This window comes from Canis lupus, chromosome 19 (genome assembly GCF_048164855.1).
Source record: "Canis lupus baileyi chromosome 19, mCanLup2.hap1, whole genome shotgun sequence".
In the NCBI taxonomy this organism is placed as follows: Eukaryota; Metazoa; Chordata; class Mammalia; order Carnivora; family Canidae; genus Canis; species Canis lupus.
Window position 1 is genome coordinate 4768177 of NC_132856.1, and position 13000 is coordinate 4781176.

Consider the following 13000-nt stretch of genomic DNA (forward strand, 5'->3'; position numbering starts at 1 on the left):
GATGAAAGATCTGTACTCTGAAAACTATAAACACTGATGAAAGCAACTGAAGATGGCACAAACAAATGGAGAGACATTCCATGCTCATGGATTAGAAGAATGAATATTATTAGAGTGTCCATTCTACCCAAATATTGCATTTAATGCAATCCCCATAAAAATACCAACAGCATGTATTCATAGAACAGACAATCCTAAAATGTGTATGGAGCCACTAAAGACCCCAAATAGCTAAAGCCACCTTGAAAAAGGAGAACAAAACTGGAGGTATCACAATTTCAGACCTCAAGTTATATTTCAAAGCTTCAGTAATCAAAACAGTATGGTACTGGTACAAAAACAGACACATAGATAAATGGAATAGATTAGAGAGCCCAGAAATAAAACCACAGTTATATGGTCAATCTTCGACAAAGGAGGCAACAATGTGAATGGGAAAAAGATAGTCTCTTCAACAAATGGTGCTGGGAAGACTGGACAGCTACATGCAAAAGAGGGAAACTGGACCATTTTTTAAATACCATACACAAAAATAAACTCAAAATGGATTATGGACCTAAATGTCAGACCTGAAACCACAAAAATCCTAGAAGAAAGAACAGGCAGTAATGTCTCTGACATTGGCCATAATAACATCTTTCTAGATATATCTCCTGAAGCAAGGGAAATGAAAGCAAAAAGCAAAAATGAACTATTGGGACTTCATCAAAATAAAAATCCTCTGCACAGCAAATGTAACAACCAAAAAAAAAAAAAAAACCTAAAAGAAAACCTACTGGGTAGGAGAAGATATTTTCAAATGCCATATCCGATGAAGGGTTAGTATTCAAAATACATGAAGAACTTACTGGAAAAAACAAATAATCTAACTTAAAAATGGGCAGAAGACATGAACAGACATTTCTCCAAAGGAGACATCCAGATGGCCAACAGACACATGAAAAGATGCTCAACAACACTCATCATCAGGGAAATGTAAGTCAAAATCACAATGAGATATTATCTCACACTTGTCAGAATGGCTAAAATAAAAAACTCAAGAAACAAGTGTTGGCAAAGGTGTGGGATAAAGGAACCCTTGTGTATGTACTGTTGATGGGAATGCAAACTGGTGCAGCCACTGGAGAAGGCAGTATGGAGGTTTCTCAAAAAATTAATAGAGCTACCCTGTCATCCGGTAATCACACTACTGGGTATTTATCCAAAGAATATGAAAACACTAATTTGAAGGGATACATGCACACCTCTGTTTAGAGCAGCATTATTGGGATCCCTGGGTGGCGCAGCGGTTTGGCGCCTGCCTTTGGCCCAGGGCGCGATCCTGGACACCCGGGATCGAATCCCACATCGGGCTCTCGGTGCATGGAGCCTGCTTCTCCCTCTGCCTGTGTCTCTGCCTCTCTCTCTCTCTCTCTGTGTGACTATCATAAATAAATAAAAATTAAAAAAATTTAGAGCAGCATTATTTACAATAGCCAAATTATGGAAGCAGTCCAAGTATCCATCAGTAGATGAATTAATAAGAATATATGATACACACACACACACACACATATACACAATGGAATATTACTCAGCCATAAAAGAATGAAATCTTGCCATTTGCAACAATGTAGATGAACTAGAGAGTATGATACTAAGTGAAATAAGTCAATCAGCAAAAGACAAATACCATATGATCTCACTCATATGCCAAGAAACAGACTCTAACTACAGAGAACAAATTGATGGTCACCAGAGGGGAGGTGGGTGGGGGGATGGGTTAAATAGGTGATGGGGATTAAAGAGGGCACTTGTGGTAAGGAGCGGGTGACATATGAAACTGTTGAATCACTATATTGTGCACCTGAACTAATTACACTATATATTAATAAACTGGAATTCAAATTTCAAAAAATTTCCTTCAATAGTTGCTTCCCTCTTCTTTTGTGTGTTTGTGCTTTCTTTCCATCTTGACTTGGCCAACTATCAATTTGTCTACTTTGCTTAGTCTTTTTTAAAAATTTTTATTTATTTGAGAGAGAGAGCAAAAGACAACACAAATGAGGGAGAGGGAGAAGAAGGTTGCCCCTGAGCAGGGAGCCCAATGAGGGGCTCAATCCCAGGACCCTGGGATCATGATCTGAGCCAAAGGTAGATGCCTAACCGACTGAGCCACCCGGGAGTCCCAACTTCGCTTATTCTGTAAGAACCAACTTTCTAATCTGTGTTACTTTTTCTCTATTTTCTTCTTTTTATCTCTCTATTTTCTAACTCACTAATTTTTCTATTAATTTTCTAATACTTTTCTATTATTTACTTTTTTCTGCTTAGTTTACTTTGTTCTCTTTCTGAGTTTGATATTTCTTTTGATTCTTTTATTAAAAAAATTATTTATTTATTTGTTTGTTTGTTTATTTATTTATTTATTTAGCACAAGCAGGAGGGAGTGGCAGAGGGAGAAGAAGAAGCAGACTCCCTGCTGAGCAAGGAGAGTGATATGGGGCTTGATCCCAGGACCCTTCCATTCTTATCCATTATATGTTAGTCTTCCATCTATATTTAAGTAAATCCAGTGCTCATCATCAGTCCTTTTGCCCAAACCAGTCAGATCTATTGGGGGGATGGTTTATCCTAAAACATTCCTCAGAAAGGACTCATAAGTAGTATATTCACTCTTGTATGTTCAAAACCAGTTTGAAGGTACTTGTCTGGAAAGCTGGAAGTCAGCTTGGCTAGATACAAATTCCTTGCTTCATGCCTTTCCTCAAAGTCTCTTAGAAATGCTGCTCCTCTGTTACCTTGATTTACATGTTATTTTGAGGAACCTGAGACCAATATGATTTTCCTTTCTTTGTATCTTTTTTTTTTCCTTTCTTTGTATCTGACCTGACTTTATTGCCTGCAGGTCCAGCAAATTTCTTCTTTATCTTCAAAGTTCACCAATTTTACCAGGATAGGTATCTTAGTGTTGAAAACTCTGGGTTTGCTTTTTTCCCCAGGGACACAATGGCATCTTCCAGGATGAAGGCTCAGCTTTTATTATAGAACATTTTCTTTTTAAATCTTAGTTCTGTTTCATTGTTTTGTTTCTCTTCTTCAAGGACTTCAATTACACGAGTGTTAACTACTCGTTTTCCATCTGCTACATTAATACTTCCTCTTTGATTTCTAACACCTCCTGCAGTTTCATTTTCTCAGGTCCTGTTATTTCCATCCTGTGTCTCTTTTCCATACTTCCAGTTATAACTATTTTCCTTTGAGCACCGGGATAAGTTGGTATTTTTCTTTAACCTTTTCCTTGAGTTCCTTGAGCTCCCATAGCACATATTATTTGTCCATTTTTATTCTGAGCTTGTGAGGCTACGATTTGTTGTCCTCCTTCATGTGATACTGCTTAAGTGTATCTAATTAATGATGGGAGTGTTGTTACAATTCTTGGCTTTTACTCCTGTTTGCCCAGATCGTGTATTTCTATTTGCTAAAAAGTTTTCTCATTTTTCTTCTTAAAGTACTTTATATGGGTACTTTGTGTTTGAATTGCATTTCCTTTAATAAGATACTTTTTTTTTTAAGGTCTGTCTTTGGATTGCATTATTATTATTTTTAAAATATTTTATTTATTTATTCATATAGGCAGAGGGAGAACCTGATGTGAGACTCGATCCCAGCACCCCGGATCCGGGGATCATGACCTGAGCCAAAGGCAGACAGACACTCAACCACTGAGCCACCCAGGCGCCCCCGGATTGGATTTTTTGATAGCGTCTTATTTGTCTTAGCTCCTTCTTTCCCTTTACCACCAAGCCTCCACGGGAAGTCTAGGGCCAAGGTGCCCCCTCTTCTCCAGCAGTGCCTTCTGCCACCTATGGCCCCAAGCCTTTCCATATCTTGTCCTTTTGATCCCACCAGGTCTCAGTTGTCCTCTCAGCATTTGTCCATGTAAGGTGGGTCTCTCTCCTTATGGCATGAGTCCTAGGTGTTACCTGTTTTTCTCTTTCAAGATTTTTATTCATTTATTTGAGAGAGAGAGAGTGAGAGAGAGAGAGAGAGAGAGAATGAGCACAAGTGTGGGAACAGCAGAGGAGAGGGAGCAGACTCCCCGCCGTCAGGGAGCCCATCTGGGGGCTTGATCCCAGGACCCTGAGATCATGACCTGAGCCGCAGGTAGACGCTTAATCAACTGAGCCACCCAGGGCCCAATGTTCCTGGTTTCTACTGCCCTTAGGACCATATCATTCTCTCTTTTCCGTGCACTCCACCTGGACCCATGTTCTGGTCTGCGACTTGATGTCAGTTCTGCTAGTCGAAGATGCTTAGTTTCCCACTGACCTTCCATTGGAATGCGTGGTTTTTGCTCATTCCTGGGAAACCGTTGGTCTGAGCCACGAGTGAGTTTTTCTTTTCCTGCGCAGTTCTTAAAGGATGTGGGGAGAGAGTCCAATTGAGGTGGCCGTGATGACCCACAGGCATTTTTTATTTTAGAATGGTTTCTTTCCTACTGACCCCGTGGGAGATGAGAAGTGACACTGGGCACACCGGAGGTGGGGGTGGAACATGGTTACAAATAACAGGAAGCAAAGAAAAGATTCCCCTAGAAATGCCTCAACAGGCATGAAGCTGCACATTAGAAATGAGGGAAATTAGCCCCCATGACATCCCTGCCACGAGCCAGCCAATAAATCTTTATTACAGCCCACTCTGTGTGGAGACGTGGGATGGGCTCCCTTGGGAAGCGAGCACTGACTTGAATACGCTGACTGGAGTGGCATCTCAGCTGATGCGAGGCTACCCAGAGTTACCAAACTGGTGCTGATGTTCATCCCAGGAACACGGCACTAAAGTTAGATTCAGGGGTGTCCAACTTCTCCAGGGCTCACCTCCTTACCAGAACCACCAAATCCACTCAGAACTCTTATGATGTCCTTCTGGCTGTTCCTTGCTCACTAAAATAACACTCTCTATGTGTCAAGTACATCATGGAACATCCATCTGATGGGCCATTACGCAGACATTATAAACCATTGAGTCTTTTGTACTAAGGGGAAATAAAGAATAAAATTTACATACAGACTGGTTACTAAACCGTATGCTGTAGAGTGCAAGAGTTCCACAGCTCAGGTAAGTTTGGGAAACACGGCACAGATTTCAGAGAGTCCCAATGCACATCATCCTTTCAAAGGGTCTGAGAAGTCCTGTGGTAAAAAAACCAGTTTAGCTTTGTCTAATCTGGCATTTCCTACAAGTTGTTGCTTGTGAACTATTTGTTCACGATGGGCACCAAAGAACACTTATAGACACTTTGGGACACATACAGAAGATCTGAAGCAGGTAACTAAGAACACGTGTGAAGAGAAGAGAGAAAGCAAGTAGACCTAATAGTTATAACTGTTTTTGGGTGGTGGGATTAAAGGTGAGGATTTTCCCTTTGTACGAGTCTATTCACTCCAAATGCTCTAAATGTTAAAACACATTTGGTGAAAGCTAAAACACAAAATAAAAGCCTCCAATACTGTCCCAAGTGCTCCTGGAAGTAGTGAGGAATGCCAGTAGTACTGGTTGGCCTCTCCCCAGTACCCTGGCCCCATGCAGCTTCCCTAAGATCTCTGCTCTCATATTGAGCCATTAAATTGCATTGTGCATTTTAGCGCTAAGTTCCATCTTTGGTCCTAGGGTGTTTATTTATTTAAAAACATTCATGGCAGTTCTGCTTGTGCGGCGTGTGGAGATGACAGCGGGGTGCAAGAGCCACCACTGTCCTGACCTGGTGACTTCTGCTGTCGCAAAAATGATCACACCATTGACTATACAGCTACAAGGGATGCATCTCAGAGAGACTAATGGCTCAACTACAGTTTGTTGTATGAAGTAGGAACTAACTACACAAAGATGGGACGAAAAGCATTCCACCGTTGGGGAGGCCCAGTGGCAGGAGGAAACACAGCTTGCCTGGGCACCTGAAAGGTTGGAGAGCAAGGTGAAAGTGAGGGTTATGGGGTCAGATCATGAAGGCCACGTTAAGGATCTTCTTATTTTTTTAATCCTAAGGACAATAGGAAGCCACTGACTTGGCTTTAAGTGGGTTGCCCCATAAGAAGATTCCTCTGATGCCACATGGAGAATGGGTTTTGGGGGAGCCTGTTATGGCAGCTGGGAGACCAGTCAGGGAGCTCTAGGCCAGGGGAGAGATGTGCAGAAAGGGATGGACTCCACATGTCGGAGGCCAAAATCTAAAGGGCTTGGTGACAGAATGGACTTGGAAAGTCAAGGGAAAGGACAGATGTAAAGAACAGTTAAGTTCTGGGGATACCTGGGAGGCTCAGCGGTTGCGCATCTGCATATGGCTCAGGTTAGGATCCTGTGGTTGCGTATGGAGTCCCATGTCGGGCTCCCTGTAGGGAGCCTGCTTCTCCCTCTGCCTATGTCTCTGCCTCTCTCTCGGTGTCTCTCATGAATAAATACTTAAAAAAAAAAAAAAAAAAAGAACAGTTAAGTTCCAGTTTGTGTGACTCAATGGTGGTGCCATCTGCCCAAAAAGGGAACACAGCAGGGCCCCTGGTTTCAGGTGTGTCTGAGACCACGAAGCTGGTGGCGGACGTCAAGACTTGGGGGCATGATTGAAAGATCCAAGGGAACACAGTGCTCACAAGAGAGGTCTGGGCTGGTCACTCAAATTTGGAAGCTGTGGGTACACAGAAGGTTGGCTGTCAGTAGGCCTGGAGACAGAAGTAAAGGAAGAGACTTGGTCTGGTCCTCAAACCAACATTGCACAGCTCTACAGAGGAGCATTAGCCTGTGAAGAGGATGTGAGGGTGTCCATGGAGAGGAAGAGTGGGATGGAAGATACGAAGGAAACAGTCATTCAAGGAGTGTGTGAACAGTACCGAAAGCTGCCCAAGGCTCAATAAAATGAGGGTTGGAAACGGCCGGTGTGAACCACTCTTGCAGAAGTCTGACAGTGTCATGTGTGTCTCCAGCTAGACTTCTCCACGTCAGGGTGGCGAAGGGCTGAGCAAACAGGCTTCCATAAAGTTTTGATGGTGGTGGTGATTGACACACGCTAAGATCAGCCAGCAGCTTGGCTGTGCCCTCCCATTCCCCCTTCCAACCATCAGCTCATTTTGCATTTTGATGAGACCGGTCCTGTGTTGGTCTCCAGACACAGAGAAGTGGATCAAGTGCAGCCCTCATCCCCAAGGCGCTCATAGTCTGGTGCAGGAGACAAATGCAAACCCCGGAGAATCATCACTTCCAAGCATCGGCTTAGCAGCTCATTGCACCAAGTGGCTGGCGAGTGCAGCCCTGTGTGTGCATCGTGGCATCAGACAAAAAACTGCAGCTAAGTGTTTCAGGGAATTTCAATAACCGGCTTCACCTCCCGAAGAGCCTTGGGGTAGCCGGGAAAAGGGATGGCCATCCAGTTGCAGAATAAATAAAGTTGAGAATATCTTTTGATCACAAGTCACTTCTCTATGAGGTGTGGGCCACAGCTAACTGTGGTCAGTAAAGTTAACCTTGTTTTCCACAAATTAGATCTACCAGTTATACTTCATTTTAAGGTATGAAGTGGAAATTTCAAGGCCGTATTCTCTGGAGCTGAATTTGGTTCCAGGAAAGGAGAAATCACACAAGCCAATCCTGTTCTCGCAGGTGAAGCAGAAGTCACCTTCCTGGATTTTGCACATCGCATTAACCATCAGGTGGGAAAATGGTCTGCCTGGACCTCATAAAATAATCTCTCCTCTATCATTTGGGGACTTGCTCCCCCCTTGGCATTCCCAGTTCACCTCAACACTCCAAAGGAGCCAGCTCCTAACTCAATGGAACCATTCAAATGTATTGAAAGCTGCTAGAAATTATATCTTTGAAACCTTCCATCTAAGCTGACACTGGGATATATAGTTTTGAGTCTAATATCAGCACCCTCGATTAAAACGAGTCCCGTGTCTTCCAGGAGAGCTACTGGCCCCAGCAGTCATGACAAGGACAGGCCAAAGTGGTTAGCTGGAGCGCTCTCTGTGTCCCCTCAATAGGGAAACAGCTGGACTTTTCAGAGAAAGTAAAAACCCGAGAGTTTTAAAGGATTTATTTGATTTCTCCACATGATCACAGCTATGGTTTTACATCAATAGAGTCTGTTACTACTCACAAACAGAATGCATATTAAAACAAAAGCACTCCTTTTCTGCCCAAAGTTACACAGCGGGTGCCGGGCCTCTCGTGAGCGAGGTATCTCTTGGAAGTCTTTGCACGGTCTGCATTCAAGACCTGATGCTAATTGTTTAAAACAACTAGAAGGTGAATGACAGTTCCCAGGAGAAGGGTCCTGGCGCGAGACCTCGATGTGGCCACAGTTACACTAACGTGTGTGCGGCAGGGGTAAGAGGTACACAGCTCCTCCCGCCTGGCCCTCTCCCCCACCCCCACTTCACACCGATTGGTTTCGCCAGCTTCTTCCTTGGTTATTGTTGTTATTGAAGACACTTTACAAAATTACTCAGTTTTCAGGCAGGAAGGGTGATGATTGTTTACAACGAAACTGTAAGATGCATGCTTACCTGTAGAGACACAGCTTTATAGGGAATGCTGAGTCAACACCTAGGGTCATGTTTAAGTATCTGCTGTCTTTTCAGATCATTGTGAAGAAAAAACAAGAGGCTTCTGCTGCATGCAGCGCGTGATGGAAAAATCGCTCTATACTGGGTGACTGAAGACATTTTTAAGCAAGATGTGCACATCATATTAGGATGAACTTTATTTTTACATTGTTGTACAATTCATTTGTAAACTTAAAAAAAATTACAAATACATGATTTAATTGTTGTCCCAGAAAAGATTTCTGTGATGCTATCAGCCGCTTCCTCACGGGTCTCCTACTCCTGTCAGAAATTACTGTTAGGCACAATTTGTGCGACTCAAGAAAAGCGTCCCAAGTGTGTCCTGACAGTGGTGAGGGCTGACACAGACATCCTGTGGTGCTCAGCCTACTGCCGCCTATAGGGGGCTGGAGGGGTCAGGGGAGGTGGGGTGGGGTTGGGGGGTGACGATGGGCCCCCACAGCTGTGACACTGTGGCAGCCTCGGGTTTAGAAAGAACAGTCCCATGAAAGCAACACAGGGGTTGGGGGGTAGGGGTACAGCAATTGGTTTGAAGCTTTTGGTGCCCAAAACATGAGATGTGGCTCCAGCTCCCTTAATGGAACAATGTACCTTCTGGAAACCCCTCCCATGATGTTTGTAAATTTAACACAAAGTATGAGGAAACCTCACTGACCTGAGCCCAACACACTCAGTGAAACTGGAAACATGGGGAGAAACAGAATTCGTTCAAGAAACCTCCTTTCGCTAGACCCAGCCCCGTGACGGCGGGACAAAGCTTCAGGACACACAGATGGCAGCTCTGGAGATGGGGGTTCTAAGTGGTCTGTGGGGCATGAAGGACGGCAGGGAACAGAGCCCCACTGCCTGCCATCGGCTTTGCCGTCTGTTCTTTTGCATGAGCAGTTGTCCCTTCGGAAAGGGCAATCTGGTGCCAAACAGCCTATCTTTTCTGGAACAACCTTGAGTTTACAGTGAGACTCTACTATTGGTACAGAGGGTGAAGAAAAGCCGACATATTTCATATGTTATCACTTTACTTCAACTATTTGTCAACAGTAACACTGATATAGTTTGCAAATACACAAGACATAGAGTGTGCCCTTGCACGACTGACGCCAGATGGCATGCAGTACAATTTGGCTTATCCTGGTAACAACAACATCCTTTAAACTGCAAGACAGAGAATGCCTCGGGGAGCCTGACTCTGCCGGGAAAACCAAAGAAATTTACCGGCTGGCGGAAGCGGGGAGCCTCCCACCAGCCTGGCTTGGACCACATCAGACACACCCGTGCTTTTTCACTTCTCTCCTGCCGGGCAGGTGCCCGGGAGAGAAACACGACACCGATGGGAAGATAAAGGTGGGCAGGTTAAAGTCACACTTCTTTCAAAAAAAAAAAAAAAAGGCTAAACTCTAGATCGCTGTATTTGCTCTCTGTGGAGGTTAACAAAGTGCTCGGTTTGCAGATTTGCTGGTATGGTGGCCTGGATGATGTGACAACGGGGTGGGTGGGGAGGGAACCGGGCAGGCCCCCCGCCCCCACCCCCGCCGGCCCGCCAGGTGGGTTCCCCTCGGTCTCTCGCCGCCATCTGGCCACGGCGCGCCACGCCGTCCACGGAGCGCGGAGCCCCGGGCCTGCAGAGTCCTGCAACTAGCTTCGCCCTTTCTGAAAGGGCTCTCCGCCGGGGCAGGGGCCGTGGGGCAGTCCTCGGGTCCCACGGCTTAGGAGCACAGCACAGGCGGCTGCAGTGGCTCGAAAGGCTGAAACTACAAAGTACGGCCCGTGGGTGACTCAGTCACAGAACCGGACGCGTGAGGCGCCCGGCCCCGGGGCAGCGGATGGTGTCACCACAACACGGAAGCGACAAGAGCACAGCTGAGAGTCATGTGATGCCCTGGCAGCTAACTGGACCATGAGAAGGCAGCGGGGGGGCGGGGGGGGTGCTTCGCTGGCGAGGGCCGGCACTTGTCAGCCGGGGTCACGGGGGCCACGCTGATGACACGGGGGGTTGTGCTAGCACATGGCCACATGGAATCACGATGATCACGGCTACCGCTCAGAAAACAAAATGGAAAACACACACACCGCCCTGGGTTGCTACATGCTAGAACCAGCCTTGGGGTTCGGAGCAGTTCCTGGTGGGAACTCGCTCAGGGGCTTGTGCCTGTTGCGGTTGGAGACAGGATGAGTAAGTTATGGTGTTGGGGAGACGAGGATGGGAGCTGGCCGTTTTCATGTTGGAGATGAACGCTTCTGCCGTGGATGGGTGCCCCCCTCGGAGGGGCTCAGAATGAGTGTGCATTAAATCATATGCATATAAAAGAAATATGGATCATGGAAATTCACAGTTATCGCAGCCATTAAAGTGTCTAAGAATCTGTGTAACCAATATCCTCAGACAACCAGTTCCTAACTAGTTGTCCCGAGTTGCTACTGTAGAGTTTACTGCATTTTTATCTATTTGCTTACCTGAAATAACAGAGCAGTTATAATACTGATTACTTATGATAGTTTTCTGTTAATAAAATAAGGATTTATACAAAGCAATATTGGACTTTTTAAACAGTTAGATGCTATGTTACTTGGCACAGTTAGTAATGATCGTGTAAAGATCTTAGCCAGTCCTGGAGGGACTTCTCTTCTTTTTATGAAAATATGGAAGTATCTGAATTTGTTCCTAGCATTTACGTTTTTGGTTTACTCTCTCACACATTCATGTAAGGTACTGTCTTCCTATCAGGTAAGTGGAGCTCCTTGTAAAGTCTATATTGCTAATTTTGCGGACTGAGACGTCTCCTTTCACACACAAATACTACCTATACAGTATATATATATATATATTTATATATTTATATATTTATATTATATAAAGTTTACTTACGTTATTTTCATCAACCATATCAGGTCTACTTAATTTTTTGCCCATTGTCAATAAAAGAGCAATAAATGCAGCAAGTTTTGGGTTTTTGTTTTGTTTTGTTCTGTCTCTGGTTTTTGTGTCTCGTTTCTTCTTTTCCTAGGCTGGGTTTTCATCTGCGTGTACATTTAGGGAGCAGAGCTGAGGGCTGCTTTGGAGTGGGGGTGGGGCAGTTCAACATCTACGTGGCCAGTGGCACCGTTTTCAAGGCTGATGGTGGCCGAGGCCCACCCCTGGGGTTGAAGTGGATGGAACCTGGGACGCCCATGCTAAGTGAGAGCAGGAGCTCTGTTCCCTACAACACAAGCCCCGTGGGCTCAGGGGGCTCCATCCAGGCTGTGGGGAGCGGAGGGGAGAGATGGAAACAGAAGTGCCCTGGGTCTGGTCTGAGGCTGGCCGCCCCTGGGCAGGACTCTGTGTGGTGTGCAGTTGTCCAGGGAGTCTGGGACCCCACCCGGGCTGTCTACACAATTGTGCTGATGCCGCTGGGTTTGGCCTTGCTGCTGGTGGGGGGCGGCGGGGCGGGGGGCTGCCCGTGGTGGTGCGCTGCGTGGCCTGAGTGGCCTGGGTGGCCGGCATGGGCCGAGGGCAGCGGTGGGTGGCTGTGCATGTGGGCCCCGTAGGGTGGATGCCCCCCGTGGGGACCGTGGTGGTACTGGTGTGCATGCTGGATGTGCTGGGGGGGGTGGTAGTGGTGGTGGTGGTGGTAGGGGGGCGGGTTCTGCTGCATGTGGCAGTACTGGGTGTGGTGCCCATGCACCTGCGGCAGGCCCTCCACAGGCCCCTGGTGGTGGCTGGCCATGGAGTGCTGTGGGTGGGGCAGGCCTGGTGGGTGGGGGGGCAGCTGGGGAGCGGCTGAGGGCGGGTGGGCCTGGGGAGGGGGCTTCCCTCTCTTACTCCCAAATAAGGAGCCCAGGAGGGAGGATGAATTAGGCATAGTCTGGTGTGGGCGAGATGGACACTCTCGTGTTGATGTAGCTCTCCGGCGCATGTGAGGACTGCTAATGATGGACCCCTAAAAAGGAAATTCATAGAAATCAAAATTAAAAGATCTTAAAGTACTTATGTCAGAATGATTCTTTTTTTTTTTTTAATGTAAAAAGTTCACCCACTGACTGCTAAGCCTTAGTTCAACTCACTGGCTGCAGAGGGCGGGACTGGGTGAGGCTGAGTCAGCATCACCTCTGCTCATGCTACTGGGGGGGCCGCCGGGACCCAGAAGTGGCTTTCCACTGAGAGAAGTGGGAGGTGGGGCACAGGATGAGGGACCCTCCTGTCTGGTCGCAGCAGCAGCAGCAGCAGCAGCAGCACAAGTGTGACTTCTGCTCTCGTCCTGACACGGAAGGCGGTCTGAACTTTCGGATCAGAACGATTGGCCTGGGGGTGCCTGTGCGCGGCATGTGCTGAGTGGAGTGGGGTGGGCTGGTGAGCATGAAGAACAACCCCGTTCCTGCTGAAACTGCACCCTACGCTCTCCTGGATCCTCTCTGCGGGTGCGAGGGCA

The 13000-nt window shown here is 46.4% G+C and overlaps 1 protein-coding gene across 15 annotated transcripts in view; it reads right to left on the reverse strand.

The window, feature by feature from the left end:
• Window positions 1-8050: 8050 nt before the first annotated feature.
• IQSEC1 (IQ motif and Sec7 domain ArfGEF 1) overlaps window positions 8051-13000 on the reverse strand; it is a 377635-nt gene continuing 372685 nt past the window's right edge. For 10 of the 15 annotated variants that reach the window (XM_072784960.1, XM_072784961.1, XM_072784959.1 and 7 more), the window contains one exon: window positions 8051-12511. In XM_072784960.1, the coding sequence (XP_072641061.1) occupies window positions 11960-12511 (552 nt within the window). In that variant the 3' untranslated portion in view covers window positions 8051-11959. Of the gene's footprint in view, window positions 12512-12563; window positions 12900-13000 lie in introns of those variants that run through there. The other 5 variants (XM_072784968.1, XM_072784969.1, XM_072784971.1 and 2 more) reach the window with 3 other exon arrangements.